Genomic DNA, 17,332 nt, shown 5'->3' on the forward strand with positions numbered 1-17,332 from the left:
GCAATACTAAGCAATCGTTAGCATGTTAGCATGATTCCGCGAAAGAGGGCAAAATTTCCTGCGAATATTCCTTCGTCCATAGCCATTGCCGTGGCGCGGTACATTGCGTACAGCGTTGCATGCACATTCATTTCACGAACTTTAGCTCGTCCTGTCCCACCTGGCCACAGCAACATCCGGTAGAGCACGGTCCAGATAACACAGCGCAACAAAACACGGAAACCAACGCAAAGCTGCCCGCACGGCGCCTTTGCCACGGTACGAAACCTACGGAGCTACACGTGTGAGCGCACAGAACAATAACAAAGCTGCTATTGTGGCCCGAAAGGCAAGACCACTACAGCAAACAAATAAAAAAAACAGCAAAACAAAGGAGAACCTACTACGTCATTTCCTCCACACTTTTCTCCTAGCGCGCGGAGGGGGTAGGGCCTCTCCTCAGTTTCCTTCCTCCGTGTGTAAACAAAACGGGGCCACCAGCACCATTTTGTTTGCGTCATGCCTACATCACGCATCGAAGAAAATGGCGGAATGTCCAGAATAGCGCCCCAGGGCTCAACCAGATAACGTACAAAGTCCTCCAAAACATACCCAGATTAATCTTTTTAGCAAACAGGGCATATCCTTACTGCTTCAGAATTTACAATCTAGCTCACTCATGAATTGTGTACGCAAACTTTTTGAGCCTGTGATTGCCTGGCAACTGCAACCGCATTTAGAAACTAAATATTTCTTGTCCGACACTCAATTTGGCCTTCACCCCAACCTATCAGCGCAGGATGCCCTCCTGCATTTTAAAGAGACCTTATTCCATCACAGACGACGGACAGCCCGCACCAGAGCTACCCTAGCATAGACATACAAAAGGCCTTTGACAACATAGGACACAAACGTATCCTCAGGACCCTTGCCGCCACAGGTTGCAGCCGTAGGATCTGGCAGTATGTCAAAACTTTTTTTGAAACATCGCACCGCGTAGATTAGATTAGGGCCACTCACATTCGCTGCTTTTGGCCTCCCGAACAGGGGCACACCCCAAGGAGCAGTCCTATCATCACTGTAATTTAACGTAGCCATGGCTCCACTTGCCGGAGAGCTTGCAGATACAGTTGAACCCGCTTATAATGATACTGGTTTTAACAATATATTGGTTATAACAATGAGAAGCTGCTGTACCATCAAATTTTTTATGTGTTTCATGATGAAATAACCCACTTACTATAATGCCCTGATGTTGCATTATCGGTTATAACGATGAAGTCTGGCTGCTGGGTGTCCGAGCCAAAAGGTTGTGAAATGCGAAATCCTTGAAAAGAAAAAAGAAAACAAGAAATTCGAACCACTGCACAATGGTCCGCTGCTTCAACAGCCACCGAGCGCTCATTTTCCAGCCATCTCCGCGTGCCTGTCTCCTGTCACTCTTCCACCCTTCCGAACATGAATGAGCTGCGCCCATAGCTTTAAGCCGCCCCACCCTCTGAAACGCAAATGGACCACACCAACTGCGCTGCTGGCAGATTGCTAGCATGTTGCTCGCTGGCCCCTCATTCAGCACAATTCTGCAAACAGCATAACCGCTTGCGTTTGTCTTTGTTGGTTGCGTTGAAATCGTTCCTGGCCACACTGTTTCTCAGCGTCATTTGACCAACAGTTGGTGTGACTCGCCGCCGAAATATAAGATGGCTGATGTGCCCACTGATCATCGGCAATGCACGACGTTGCCAGTGAAAAAAAATGTATGGCTATGGATTTGGAAACTAAGTGCTTCTAATCAATGAGGCGATCATCGCAAACATGCTTGCATCAGATAGCAATGGCAACGACAACAGTGATGACGCAGTAGGGCAGGCTGCGTCGACGCTGTCCTCGCAGGAGGCCCAGAAAATGACTCAGTCCCTCCGGTGCTTCCGTTTTTACGATAAACCTTCCGCTGCACTACATGGAGCACCTGGATGCCTTGGAGAAAGATGTCGGCAAGCTTCACGTAAAGCATGCAAGGCTGACGGATATAGGTTTTTCTCGTGCAAGCCAGTGAGAAGTGAGATGCTTGTGGTGATCTCGCCTCGGCGTTTCTTCTGGATTTCTCAAGCTGACAGGCTGCCGTGGCAGCCTTCTTGCAGTATTTAAAAGGCCCCTGTTGGGGCCTTTGAAAGGCCTTTTGGGGCCACCAAGGCAATGCCCCCGCGGTGCTCAAATATCGCTTGCCGCCCGTGACCCCTCTTTGCAGTTGTTATAGCAGTGCCATTCTTTAATGCTGACAACCGCAGCTGTTTATACGCGATCGCAACGCCCAGGAGGCAGTTAAATAAGGGAACACAACCAGCAGCCGGATGGAAAAAGGTGGTGGGGAGAGGCACTGGCCTCCCCATCACTATATTTTTCTTGCATCAGCTCTGCCATCCCTCTATTTTGATTTTTTAATGCAACCCGGTTATAACAATTATCGGTTATAACAATAGAATTTTTGCAGCACTTGAATATTGTTATAAGTGGCTTCAACTGTATACCTAAATTGCGCCATGTGCTCTTTACTGATGATATGACTTTATGGGTGTCACAAGGCTTCATTGGGGAGGCACAAGATGTCCCACAAAGAGCTAAAACGTCATAGAACAGCTTATTAGCATAATGGGACTCTTCCGCTCGCCAGAAAAGTCCGAATTGCTCACAATTAAACCCCACAGGTGTGACTCAGGCATAGACCTGTTTGCACACGATCAACCAGTGTCTAAGGTACATAAAATCAGGATCCTGAGTCTGCACATCCAATCTAACCTAGATGCGCATTTTACCCTGAACCTCCTCGATAAGAAAATAAAGCAAACCTCAGGGCTTGTTCGCTGGATTGCATCGCGCCATCACAGTCTGTCTCAGACGGACACAGTGCAAATAATTGAAGCTTTGGTGGTCAGTCACCTAACCTACCACCTCTCATATCACCACCTCATTCAAAAACAACTGGATCAGGCTAATAGTCTAATAAGGTGGGTGGTTAAGACCGCACTGAGGCTACTGTTGTGCACTAGCACTACTCACCTCCTAAAGACTAGTTTCTATAATACTGTCCAGGAAATCAGAGGAGCAGAGGAGTAATCAACTCCTGCATCATACTCTCCCAAACACCCATTGGGCAAAACCTGCTCCGAACTCTGTAGTGTGAGCCAAGCTGCATGATTTCAAATAAAGAGCTGTGGTTCCCCATTCCCGTAAGACCCGTGGCTAACATGCAACTCGAACCATTGCCACGAAACACGAATTCGCAATGCTACCTGGGCCGATGCAAGGTGCGGGCTAATTACTACGCCCGACGTTATCAAAATCGCGAAGTCGTCCTCTATTTCGACGCCGCGGTTGGTACGCTTGAAGGAATGGCTGCGTCTTCTGCCATGACAGAGAATGGACACAAGAACATCTCTGCCTCAATCATAACAGTGTGCACCAACGTGGTTGAGGGGGTCATATCAGAAATCTGCACCGATTCCCAAAGTGTATACCGTGGCTTCCTTCATGGCGTAGCACATAAGACACTCACACACGTTACGTAACATCCCTCCACTTCCCTATCCGCTGACAATCACGTGGCTGCCTGGGCATGAGTGTGTCCCCGGGAATGAGCGCGTTAATGCGCAAGTCCAAGGTCTATCCCTCTGGACCCCGGGCGACCACTCACTCAACCCCATGGAAAAACCAGGAGAGGGGATCTACACCTACCACCAGATTACCACATAATACAGGAAAGGTAGACAATATTCACTTCCCCTTCACCATTCCCTTACTGCCCATCAGAGCTCAATCTGGCACTAGATCCAGACCAAGGCATTTATATCTCCCTATCTGGCACATTTATTTAACCCTGGTCTCTGTAATTCACAATGTATCACCTACCGAGCGCCCCAGGCAGGTCTTTTCCACTGTTTGTAGAGCTGCCCCAAGCCTGTAGCAGGATAGCCTATTTCCAACCCTTCCTTATCCTCGTGGGAGGCCTCTTCGGGCCACTTGCTCGGATGACCAGCTCTGGCTGGTAGACCAGGCCTGCATAGAGGTGTCGGCCAGGGATTCCCAGACATCTAGGAGCCCAACCACATTTAAATAGATCAGATAAAGTTTTATCCATCCATCCTCTTCTGCAATCCTGTCATGCAGCATCATAGAAAGCAGCTGACCCACAAACACTATTGGCTGATTTCGTGATCGCAAGAGCATTCTCAGCAATGCATAGTAGCTAATTTTGAGTTAAATAAATGAAATATATATGTTTTCGATCTCAGGAAGACAGAAAAATCATTTAAAGTTTGCACTGCATGTAGCTATATCAACTGTGCGTAGCCTCCAAGATGGCAGCGGCTTGCTGCATAGTGTTGTCTACTGCAGCGGCCACGGGATGCCGCAATGAGCCCTTTCGCCGTCACAACGCTCAGCTTTTGGCAGGGCTTTGCCCTCTCCGCTTCTCCGCTGTGTAGCTTCCAGCTTGCTAGCGGAGGCGAAGAGAGAGAAAGCTAGGTATCAGTGCGATAACACCCCTTATAATTGAAGGAGGAGGAGGAGAAAATAACTTTATTGCGTGCCCTGCGAGTTGGTGGGGAGGGCCAAAGGCCCTGCCTAGGTGACGGCCAGGAGTTTGTGGTTTCTGGCAGCATCCTTGGCCCACTGGCTGGCCCATAGCTGATCCTCGAGGGTGGGGCTGAGCAGCGTGGCTTCCCAGCGTGTGCGAAGGCTGCTGCAAGAGGCCGCATTCTTTTTATTGTTATATATCCCTCGGCATTCCCATAATATATGCTCCAGAGTGGCTCTGGATTCACATGTGTTGCATTTGTTCGTTGGATATACATCCGGATATATGATGTGCGAGAGCACAGGATTCGTATACATCCTAGTTTGTAACTGCCACCATGTGACAGACTGCTCTTTTGTCAGTTTTGCTTGAGGTCACAGGAATATGCCCCTCTGTAGCCTATGGTGTTTCGTGATGTCATTATATGTGGTCATTCTGTACTCCCATTCCCACTCATTTACCACACCGTCACGTCCGGAGGGTGTCGGGGCGTTGCTTGCGACTGTGGCTCGGTCTGTAAGCCCTCGAGTCGCGTCGAATTTTAAAAATTTCCGGTACAAGATTCTTGAGATGAAATCCTTTAATAGTGAGGCCATTTTATGATTAGTTATAAAAGTGTTTCAGATATTGTGAAGGAGAGCGTGCCAGGTGCGGGCACTCACACTTCTAATGACTTTAGTTATGAGTGGTCTACACTGTGCAACTTGGTGACTGCACTGTGCATCGTTCACAAGCATGCACTGTTTACACCCCTGACAGATGCAAGCCTCGAGTGGGAAACGTTTGAGCAGTTCTGCCTGTGGCAGTTGATAGCAGCACACAACATCCCGGTTGACTATGTCCTCCCAATCTTGCCGAAGCTGGAGTTTCAAGGTAAGCAGTGGAAAAGGTGCTTACTGGATATAGGAAGCATGTTACTGGAACAGTAAAAGAGACACAGATGCAAAGCATACACGATGGGAGCTGGACGTAAAGCTATTTAGTTAAGAAAAAAAAGTTGAGAATGTGACAAGTTGCAGCAGTGAGAAAAATAAAGGTAAAGCAGAACAAGGGGCACCACTTATTGTACCTGTTCAGCCTTTGACTGGTTCAGTGAAATTATTCTGAGATCATAGCAGAAAAAGGCTAACTTGAGTATAAAGAGTACCATATTTACTCATGTAGGGCCCACAGCCCTACTTTGGAGTCAGAAAATTCTTGAAAAAGATAGTTTTAGTGAGGATTGCATACCTACGCGCTTGATGATTAATTTCCACTGGTCGCCTGGTTGTCCTGCGAACCAAAATTAGTTGCCGACTGTAAATGTGTTCATAATCTACCGCTAGTGGTTGCCCTATATTGCATAGCAGTCAGATTGCAATTCCATGCTTCAGAGAGTAGCCATAAGCCTACCTCGTGTGAGGCCCGCATCTTCAAAAGAAATTAAAAAATAACTAGTTCGGACCTTACAAGAGTCAATCCTGTACTCATGTGACATCATGAACGCCAGATTGCCATCCTATTCAGATTTGACAGTGCTGCTGGAGATAAGCGTATTGAGATAATAATGCTCAGCTTTTCACTGTACAAGCTGCATTACACATATGGCAGCCTCAGTGGCATCAATGCATATCCCTTATACGTGCCAGTCAGTTGCCATAGCTCATTTGTTTTCTCGTATGTGCTTATGTGCATGCGTATGTTTTTAGACATGAAATGCCTTTAGCTCCTGTTGTCGGCGGCCTTCAATAGACCTTGAGCCAAAAGCCAGAGCCATTACCTGGGCACTCAAATAAGTAAATACGGGCAAGTTGGAGGAACAAAACAAGATCATCCAGGCAACCATCCAAAACTTTTTAAAAAATGCAGTCTCTGACCTCCAACCCTTTGTATAGGACTCCATTACATACTCTAGTTACTGCCCAAACAAGTTACAAAAAATATTGCTTCCGAGTTCTGCCTAATGTTTGTTTGCAAGTCACTTGAGCTGTAACTTCTAGTACGCTGAAGTTTTATTTGTCATTTCCAATAGCGACATTCAAAAGGCAGATACAGGGCACCATACACTTCAATTCTGCAAAATAGAATTTGCTGCGAATCAACTGAGCTCACCGAGCTGCTGTGTGGCGTGGCAGTGCCAGACGCGAATAGAAGCGCTGCTTTGCCTTCGATATGTGACGCTCGCCAAGCTGCAGCGTGGCATGGTGTCGGAAACGTCTTATGTGCTGCTTTGCCTTCATGGAGGAACGAAAAAGATAGGAGAGAGCATTACGTTGCGCAGCCAGCCTTGGCAAGCGAAATGCTCTGTGAAGCCAACCCTATGCTCAGTGGGAGCCCAACATGTGACCTCTTGCGTCGAGATCACGGACCAAGAACCGAGATTTTCTGAGACATTTGGTGGTGCCTCCTTCAGGTGCTTTTCTTCTTCTGGCTGAGCAGTGTGCTCAGTCTACCTGGAGTCTTTTGCTGCCTGTTGTGTTGCCTTCAGCCGGTTTTCTTGTTCTAGCTGGGCACCCTCTATGTGGACCAGTACACAGTATGGCATGGTGCGGTGTGGTGTGGTGTGGTGTGGTGGGGTGTGCCTGTTATGATTTGGTTTGAATGAATGAGGTTTTATTATTATAGACAAGATGCGGATAAGATATAGACAAGTTGCGGATAAGATACTAATACAGATACAGTTAAAGACAAGATACATCCTAGTGGCTGGCTACAAAGGGCACCGCTTGTGAGCTCTCATCACTGCTGTGGCATTTCTACACGTTTTGTGTGTGTATTTGTGCTTATTGAGTTTTCTTGGTGTCTACATCACTGTTTACTATCTTCCCTGGCAACGTATCCTGACCTCATCTGCATTGTAGCCTACCCTCCTGCCATGTCTTTCCTGGAGGTTCCATTCAAGCTGCCAGACACAAATGTAGTCCAGAAGAAGCCCTATCCACTATCTCATGAGAAGAAAGCATGGATCAAAAACGAACTGAAACAAATGCTAAATGCTAAAATCATCAGACCTTCCACATCCGTGTTTGCATCACCTATAACAATTGCCCTTAAAGAGGACGGCTCTTTCAGATTGTGCACATACTACCGATTGATAAACCGACAGACAGACTTGTTTCCATTTCCTATGCCACTGATAGATGACATAATTACCGTATTTGCTTGCATAATGATCGCACTCGTGTAATGGTCGCACCCCTGAATTTTGTCGTCAAAATTCGATTTTTTTATTTCCCGTGTAATGATCGCACCCTGAACTTGCCGCAGCAATATGTCGTGTGCCAAGTCTAGCTAAGAATGATCACGCTTGCCATCTGTCAAATAATACGCGAACGACTCTTCAAGACAAACCAAGCGGTCTGCACGCACCAAACACTCTTAAGTAGATGCCTCATTTCATTACTTTCATCACTTTCCGCACTTCCACGACAAAAGGGGTACAACCAAACTTGCCTTTATTATTTGTAGGCTTTATAATGGTTGTGGTCAACAACAACAAAAAAGGCACCTTTCGATTCTTCTCATCTGCACCTGTGGGCCCGAAACAAATCGCGAGCGGCAACAATAGTAGCCACGTTTTCACGGATACGTTAAAAGTGTACCTTATTCATACGCCAACGCTTGTAACACAGCTAAGATATTCACCCACCCTTAGCGCAAACGTGCGGTATTAGGATAGTAGTGAAGACAGGTGCCACAGTTTCCGCAGCATGCCTGCCATGTTTTTCTGTGTCACTGGCAGCTAAGCGCGCCCATCTGTTTCTGCCCCCTCAAAGTGAACATGGCTACGTTATTGCCGCAAACTTGCCGATGTTAACAACATTATTCATTACTGATACGAAAGAAACTTTCAATGCATGTAATGTACTCACGAGAAGAAAAATAAATCGCGTTCGGCGCGTTCGGCTTGCTCTGCTGGCTGCCATTTTTGTTTTGGTGTTCCGCACCCACATCCCGCAGCAAACGCGGGATGAAAAAAAAAATTTTTTTTTTCTTTTCGCGGGAAATTTAACCCGCATAATGATCGCACCCCTGAATTTGCGTCAATTTTTTCTGACAAAAAAGTGCGATCATTATGCGAGTAAATACGGTAATGAAACAGGAGGATGTGAGTGGTTTTCGCAAATCAATCTATGCAAAGGTTATTGGCAAGTTTCTCTCCAAGAAGAATACAACAAGTTTACAGCTTTCATTACACCTTTTGATGTGTACGAATACAATTTGAGAAGTGCGGAACGAACGTCCTTGTTTAGTGGTTCTTCAACATTGTGCGACTTCTAGCTATCAGGAACTTCACCGAAGATGTCGTCCTCCGTGATATGGGGGACGGAGAACCTCTGCGCCCTCCTGACAAGGCGAGTCCTGCGGCGATAGCCCAGCCCTGGGGAAACCACAACATCACAGATTATAGGCTTCCCGACTCATCTGACAGCTCAACAGTAGCAGAGATGGACTCGGACAGTGATTACACGCTAGTCCAATCACGCCACTTGAAGCGCAAGCTTCAAAGGACGTCAACAGGCAGTGATTCCACTCGTAAAAGCAGATGTGGCAAACGGGTCTTCTCCATTGGCTACATGCCAACTACAGCAGGAGCAAATATGAATTCATTGAGTAGGCAATTGCTGACCGAATATTTCAATCAAATAGCTTCAGGACATGTAAGAGAGATCCGCATAAATGCTCGGAAGAACATTCTGATGGTGGACATGAGTTCTAAAGCTGTATTGGAGGCTTTGAAAGCTATTCAAGCTGTTGGCAACATTCCAGTTCGCGCATTTCTAGCGTACAGGAAGACCTGCGGTCTTTCATCAACAGTGCAAATCCTCGACACCCACCGATTCGGCTGCTGTTGGTGCATCAAGTTGGTCTTCGAGTCAGACTCTTTGCCAGCATTGATCAAAGTAGGGTATGTGAGGCACTCAATACAACCATATGTGCCATGACCGTTACAGTATCACAATTGTTTCAAACTGGGCCACATGAGTGCTGTGTGTAGGAATCCTGCATCGTGCCGAAGGTGTTGTGGTAGCCATCAGATGGAATCCTGTACAGCCGAAACCATGAAATGCGCAAATTGCTCCGGAGCTCATGAAGTGGCATCCAAGGAGTGCCCCAAAGGGGTAGAGGAGAGACAAATTCTGTGAAAGATGGTCAGAGAGCTCCACGCACAAGGAGGCGTCGATTCCTTCAGCAAGAAAAGGCACTGGTTGCAGCAATGGCGTCGCCGCTCCCAGGGTAAGTGCCGGTCAAAAGAGGTACTTCCTTTGTGTCCTTGGCTGCAAAGCATGCCTCAGAGAGAGCAAGGCCCACACACACAAGGTACGCCTCCCCCAGTAACTTCACGCCCGCCAAGGAATGAGGCATCCTCCAACGTGTGTCCAACCTCTTCAGCTGCTGAGTGGCCTTGCTACCTCATCAGGTGGAGATATTTCTTCAGCATTCCCCAAGAGCCAAGAGGGTAATGAAAGGCTTGGAAATGAAAAGGTGATAGGCATGTTTAAACAGCTAGTAATCACTATGCGAATATTGCTCTCCGGATTGACAATGCCAACTGCAGTATCTGTTGTGAAGGGGTTTGATACTATTTAGCCACTACTAGCGGCTCTAAAATAAGAGTGGCAATTATGGCTCTTGTCATAAAACAGTGGACATTGCAACAGAAGATGCATCGTTCTGTTATAATGCAATGGAATGCTCGAGGTCTAAGTGGGCGCATGTTTGACTTTAGGCAACGAGTTTTCAAATGCCACTTCCCAGTGATCGTGATATGCGAGCCAAATCTCACATCGCCATTTCGCCTTTCCAGATACGTCCAGCAATGGTCATGTGAAGATGCACATGAGAGCAAAGTATCAATGCGTATACGCAACAGCATGACATTTGTTAGGCATACAGTCACTCCACATGACACCAATGAGTATGTGTGTGCGACATTACAACTTAAGTTACAGGTGTTTTCAATCATCGGCGCCTACATACGTCCTAGACAATGACTTGACCTCCTCTACCTATCGACTGTGTTACAAGGTTCTCTAGGACCTCATGTTGTTATTGGAAACTTCAATGCTCACCATCCTTACTGGAGAAGTGCCGCAATGAACCGTCGTAGTAAGAATTCAATTCAATTCATTTCATAGACACTGAAGGTCTGACTGTCATCAATGATGGGTCTGCCACCTACATCCGCAGCACTTCCTACAACAGTTGCTTAGACCTCACTATTGTGTCTCAGAGCCTCCTGTCCTCTGTCAGTTGGTGCTCGGACGTAGAAATGCATGGGAGCAACCATATACCAACATATGTGCAGATGAAATGGTTTGTGCAATCAACTGCGTCTTCTCTACGCTGCACTGATTGGCCCACATTCTCTACATGTGTAGAAGAGTATTGCGGAGACATCGCCTCACCATCTGATATAGAGGACATTATTGTACTGTCAGTCCAGAAGACAACAAAATTTATTAGTGCACCTACATCAAGAACAACAATTGACATTGAATATGAATAGCTGTGTGTGATCCATAGTCGAACGGAAAGGAAGTGCAGGCGAACTAAATCTTTATTAGACCTTGTCTTATGTCAATGAGCTCAACGAAAAATATGGTGTCACCTTCAAAAAATGGGAAAGCAACGATGGAGGACATTCTGTTCGCCGCTGGATCCTCGAAAGCCACTTCCTAGGATTTCACAGATAGCATGAAGTCCTTGTGCCCCTCCTCAGCAAAAACATCCTTTCCATGCTCTAGCACTTCACTTATCTGTGACGGAAGTTCAGGTTGCTGAGGACTTCTGTAAGAGAGTTAGGAGTACAGATATGTCAATATTTATCACATTGGATCGACCCACACCACCTCCTAAACATGCTCGTCTTGACCTTCTTTTCACGATGCCGGAATTGGACGCTGCACTTGCTGCTGCAAAACGATCTTCTGCACCTGGACCTGACGGTATTTCATATACTGTTCTGTGCTACCTTAGCGTGGAAAGACGGAAAGTCCTGCAGTCGTACTATAACATAATGTGGTTGTCCAGTACAGTTCCGAAACAGTGGAAAACCAGCCTTTTGTTGGCCCTCCTAAAGCCAGGAAAAGCGGCTTGCGAACTTTCATCTTACCGACCAGTGGCTTTAGCTAGCTGTGTCAGTAAAATTATGGAATGGATGGTGCTAACTAGATTAGAGTGGTTCATGGAAAAAAACGAGCTTTATCCTTAAACGTTGACCGGATTTAGATGTGGATGGTCTGCTATAGATGGGGTCATTAGTCTTGTGTCTACAATCAAACACGAAAAGGGGACGCGCCAGCTTGGAGTTTTCCTATACATCAAAGGTGCCTATGACAATGTACTCTACGAAGCCATTCTTGATGCCCTCATTAATTTGCGCATCGGCAGCAGTCTCTACATGTGAATTGTAAGCTACCTAGATGGTCGCATAGTCTTCATGTCCACAAATGATGGCGAAACGAGAAGGCACATTGCTGTCCGTGAAGTGCTTCAAGGAGGAGTGCTCAACTTGACCCTTTCCAATGTTGCCTTTATTGGCCTTGCAGAAATAACTCCTGATAGAGTATGCATCAGTACTTACACTGACGACGTATGCGTATGGGCGTATGGAGTCACAGGACTGCAACTTCGTGCAAGATTGTAGCGAGCGGTTTTCTTAGCATCTTGGTACCTGCAGTGCCAAGGACTGCGATTGGCCACAGATAAGTGCAGTGCTATAGCGTTCACACGAAAGCTTATGTGTCGATATCCGATTATTATCAACGGCAATGTCATTCCATATGTGACCCACCATAGATACCTGGGTGTTGTCATTGACCGCAGTGTTTCATGGTTGAAGCACGTAGCAATGTTACAGAAGAAATTAACTGGACTTGCTTAAGTTTTTCGCTTTCTGGCCGGTATGAAGTGGGACCCATCCGAGCATTCGCTACTCCGGCTGTACCAGGCTCTCTACATTGGCTACATTCCGCATAACCTGCCAGTTTTATCGGGTATAAGCCCATCATGTTTTTGCGTACGCTGGAAAGGACTCAGGCACAGATTCTGAGAACATGTCTAGGGGTTCCATATTTCAATTCAATTTATGATGCAATTGAGGAAGCTCGCGTCACCCCTATACCTGTTTTTCTGCGATGCGAACCTCTGCGATTATTCCTGCGGCTGCTGTGCCGTCACTGACACCACCTCTTATCGACACTTCCCGACATACGGCCGGACTCCACTTCTTCAAGAGCCATTAAATGCCTAGAATCTGCCATACCATCATACTTTGCCCCTGCTGACCTTCCATGTATGCCTCCACGGGTAATGTCTAAAATACGGATATGTTCCAGGAATTTCTAGAACATCGTGAATACTCTACCTACCGTGGGCCTCAGAGATGTAACACTTGAATATATGTCAAAAGAATATGGCTCATCGGCGAACGTATATACAGACGGATCGGTCTCGTCGTGTACGTCTGGTGCAGCTTTCGTCATGCCTGCAAAACAAGACAACACCAATATCCACGGAGCTCATGGCAATCAGAGAGGCACTGCACTATATTTTGCAACAGCCTCCTCAAGTATGGACAGTCTTTAGTGACGCGAAATCCGCTTTGCAGGTACTTAGAGTCGTAATGAAAGAAAGCTCTTGCAGAGTATTGGCTCTTCAGACTGCCGAGCTATCCACTCTAGCAGAAGAGAACGGCCACAACATTACATTTCAGTGGGTTCCCAGTCACTGTGGTGTACATGGCAATGAACTGGCCAGTGTCGAAGCAAAGAAGATGCTTGAGGAACTAGAGCCACTGCTTGCGATTCCTTTTTCAATAGCAGACACCAACCGCCTTCTCTTAAGTGTCATCCGAACAGAGACAGAAAAGCACTGGGACAATCTGGATAATTGCCACAGAAGACTCGAAAGATTGGACCCCACCATAAAATTTAGGCTACCACCCAAAATTCAATGCAGCTGTGCCAGCCTCCTGCACAGAATTAGGCTGGGGGTGGCATTTACACGCGAGTATGTGCACCTCACGTGACGTACCGAGTCACCAGACTGTGAAAGAGACTATAGGTCATGTGCTGTGTGACTGCCCTCAGTATGTAGAAGAGCATCAAAAGTTTTTATAATGTCCTTACGCACCTCGGTGGCCCACCTTTGTCAAAGGGCATTATTTTAGGCACTTGGTCAGATGTTAAATTGAGCTTTAAGGCTATCCAGGCCTTACTTGGTTTTTGAGAAGCACGGGCCTGGACTGTAGTCATTAAGTTGTCCAAACAGCTTACGATATGCTTTACATCTTTCCTCATCATCGTCACCCATCATGCGCCTTTTTCTTCCCTCTTTCTTTCCCTCTTCCCCTTCCCCCAACACAGAGTAGCTGGCTAGAGGAATGTACCTCATGCCGACCTCTCTGCATTTCGTATCATTAAACCTTTCTTTGAATACAAGCCTGGTTTCAAAAAATGATGAACAATAATCTATCTGCTTTTACTAGTCAATTTTGCAACGTCTATGTACACAGTGTCATTGTGTACTTAAAAACAGAGGGCCAGCATGCAAATCATTTATCAGATGTTTTGGAAGCACTGAGTAAGGCCGAGTTAAGCATAAATGTCAGAAAAAGTGAATTGTTCATGTGGTGTGGTCTGGGGTATTTCTTGGCTCTTGGCAGGGTGTTTGATGGCCACAGAAAAGTACCAGAGCAGAGTCTGTCGAGAAGGTGATAAAGACATTGCCTAGGCCACACAATTTGCATTCATTGCGAGTTTTTCTAGGTCTGTCTGTGCACTTTCGAGCCTTTATACCGCACTACGCCACCATTACGAAGTGCTTGATATCTCTAACACAGAAAGGTGTACCGTTTGTTTGGAGTGAGCATTGTGAACAAACATATCAAGAATTTGTCAGAATCATACCTTCAGATCCAGTCTTGACACCTCCGGACTTGAAAATGCCTTTCAAGTTCCGCGCGGACACATCACGTTACGGAACTGGGGCTGTCCTCTACCAACGGAATGACTCACAGCCACCAGCGTGCCAACTCAACGCTGTGGGTTATTACTCACACATTTACGAAAGCACAAGAAAACTACGCTACTACAGAAGAGGAAGCGCTTGCAATGGTAATGGCTGTAAGGTATTTCCGAACTTACCTGTCTTCTCAATATCTCGCAGTCAAAAGTTAGAATTGCGAGGTGGATCAACGAATTACAGCAGTCCACATTTGAAGTGACCCACAGACCAAGGGACAAGCTGCCAGAAACTGATGCATTATCAAGGTTGCATATTCCATCAGTAGCAAATACGGAAAAAGCATGTGCCATCAACACCTGGGAGGGCACAGAGGGAATTTGATCACAGGGCGAGAAGTTTTACGTGCCAGAGACATATAGGCCAAGAATCTTGCAACCTTACCACAACAGTGCCGAATCGGGAGGGCATGATGGATTCTCAAAGACGTTCAGGAAGATAAACCAGTGTGTTAGTTGGGAAAGTATGAAAGAAGATGTGCACGAATATGTCTACACTTGCCACCTGTGTCAAGGGGCGAAAGCCAAATACAAACCTAGAGAAAATGAAATGGTCATGCCCACATATTCAAGTGTACCCTTTGAAGTTGTCCACCGAAAAGAAGGGAGAAGGGATGTCAAAGACGCAGGCTTTCCTTGTCACCATAGACGAATGTACGAGAATGGTAGCAGCCAAATGTGGAAAAGTGAATGCAAACTCTGAAATTGCCCTAATGGAATGCGTAATCTTCAAGGCAACTAAAGTATTGGTCTCCGATAATGGACCTGTTTTTGTAGCGAAAAGCTCAGAAAATAGGCAGAACAGAGAGGCATCTCCCTAAGATTTTCGATGTAGTACCACCTGCAAGCCAACGCAATTGCAGAATGTTTAATTTGCGACCTCAAGTACTTGGATTTATACCCTACCTTCCCTGATGAGTGGAAATATACCTTGGAAGCTGCAGTGACTCACCACAATAACACCTACACGGAGAATTGGGCTGTAGTCCATACTTTTCTGCAAATGGAACAAGTCCTTGGCTTCCTGTTGATCATCAATTAGAAATCGCCAGCCATGTTATTCTTCTAGAGATCCCAAGACAACTGAACAGCAAATGAAATTAAATTTGGAATGAAAAGAAACTTTGACAATAGGCTAATAGTAAGTTGCCAGCGATTGGACCTGGAAGTTTCATACTCTTAAAGAAAGGAGCAAGCTAACCCAAGTGCCAATTTAGTGGTTCATAGCTGGTCACTAAGATGGCAAGCCAGCAAAGAATTCTCAGGTCGGTGTACTACGAGACTCAGGTGAACACCTTCGAAGCTAGCTCCGTTGGGAACATCATCCTGTACCATCCCAGGAAGGATGGATTCAGAGGCCCCAGAGAATGTCGAGTTCCATCAAGATGAGGACGAAGTGGCACGAATACCAGGGGAGAAGAAGAGAAGAACAGAGCTGTAATAGAGGAACAGCTTTATCCATCTCTGTTGAGTTCTTTACAGTTTAGTTTTCTTGGTGTCTACATTGTTACTTACTATCTTCCCTAGCAGTACATGCCTGATTATGGCATGTACTGTGTAGTACTGCATAGGCTTTCAGGTGCTACTGGCCATTTTGTTCGATCTGACCTTGTGTGCTTGTAGTCGGTAGTAGTGTGCCTTTCTTTTTCAGCATGTGCTCTTTGGGTGTGCACGTGTTTCAGCGCTTGTCAGTTTCAATATAACTGTGCATACTGCATGATATTATATAAATAAGGTATTGTTTATATTTGTTCATTGGTGTTCAACATGTGCAGCCCATGCCGAAGCCTTGACAAGCATATTGCTGCTCCTGAAGCAAGAGAGGTAAATATCATTTAATTGCAAACGGTTTTGCTCAGAGTCTGCTGATATTCAAAATGAGCTAAGTTTGTCACGCAAATAGTTTTACTCTGCCATTCTATGAGTATGATGATTATAACCATTTAACCGCCAAATAATTCCAGAAGAATGTATCAAATTTCCGAAGTTTTATGTAGTCATAATTTTTATTTACTATGTCATTCTGATTCTGAAAATATACATTGTGTCTTGATAGGTTTCTTTTTCTTTTCTTTTTTTTATTTTAGAAAAGGCTACTCTTGAGGTAACTTTTCATCAGTGCTGACCTTAACTCGTCCTTGGCCGTTGGAGCAGCAGAAAAGCGGGCTGAACAAGTGCGACTTGTCATTGACTATATTGGTACAAGGTCCCATGATGAGTACAGCTCAGAATTGGGGGTTAAAGGGTAAAAAAAGCTTAAAGTTGGTCAGGCATTTAAGTCCCTGAAAGAACAGGTATTTAATATCATAAACATTGACTGCTCAATAAAAATAGATGTAACATGATAGGTTGTGACAAGCAGTACTTCCACATGGATGAATAAGTTTAATGTAATGCATTGTGCTTTTGTGTGGTGGGCCAGAGTAAAGAATTGTATTGTTGTCAAAGTGACAGTACTGAAATAAGTGCCAGGAGAGTTGGGCCAAAGAGGGAAGCATATTGTGTTTTCTTTCTGTGTTATGTCATGAAATGTATTAACAATGCATCCTCAGCTTCAAAGTGCTGTTAAGCTACATGTTAAGCTAAAAGCATGGCAATTTTCTCTGTTTTTTGGTGATGTCTTTAAAAAGTTCTAGGACTGTAAATTTGATGCTAAAAATTTTGTGCATCTTGGCTATTGGATTATGTGGGTGAAATCAGCATTGTTTTTAACCAAGTTCAAACTTCACAGATGGATAACCTCTATTGCTTTTCAGCAGATGGCAATGCCACT

The 17,332-nt window shown here is 45.6% G+C and overlaps 1 protein-coding gene across 2 annotated transcripts in view; it reads left to right on the forward strand.

The window, feature by feature from the left end:
• IntS3 (integrator complex subunit 3) overlaps nucleotides 1-17,332 on the forward strand; it is an 81,470-nt gene that overhangs the window by 46,428 nt on the left and 17,710 nt on the right. For both annotated transcript variants that reach the window (XM_075680198.1, XM_075680197.1), the window contains exons 23-24: nucleotides 5,312-5,425; nucleotides 16,335-16,383. In XM_075680198.1, the coding sequence (XP_075536313.1) occupies nucleotides 5,312-5,425; nucleotides 16,335-16,383 (163 nt within the window). The remainder of the gene's footprint in view (nucleotides 1-5,311; nucleotides 5,426-16,334; nucleotides 16,384-17,332) is intronic.

This window comes from Dermacentor variabilis, chromosome 2 (assembly GCF_050947875.1).
Source record: "Dermacentor variabilis isolate Ectoservices chromosome 2, ASM5094787v1, whole genome shotgun sequence".
In the NCBI taxonomy this organism is placed as follows: Eukaryota; Metazoa; Arthropoda; class Arachnida; order Ixodida; family Ixodidae; genus Dermacentor; species Dermacentor variabilis.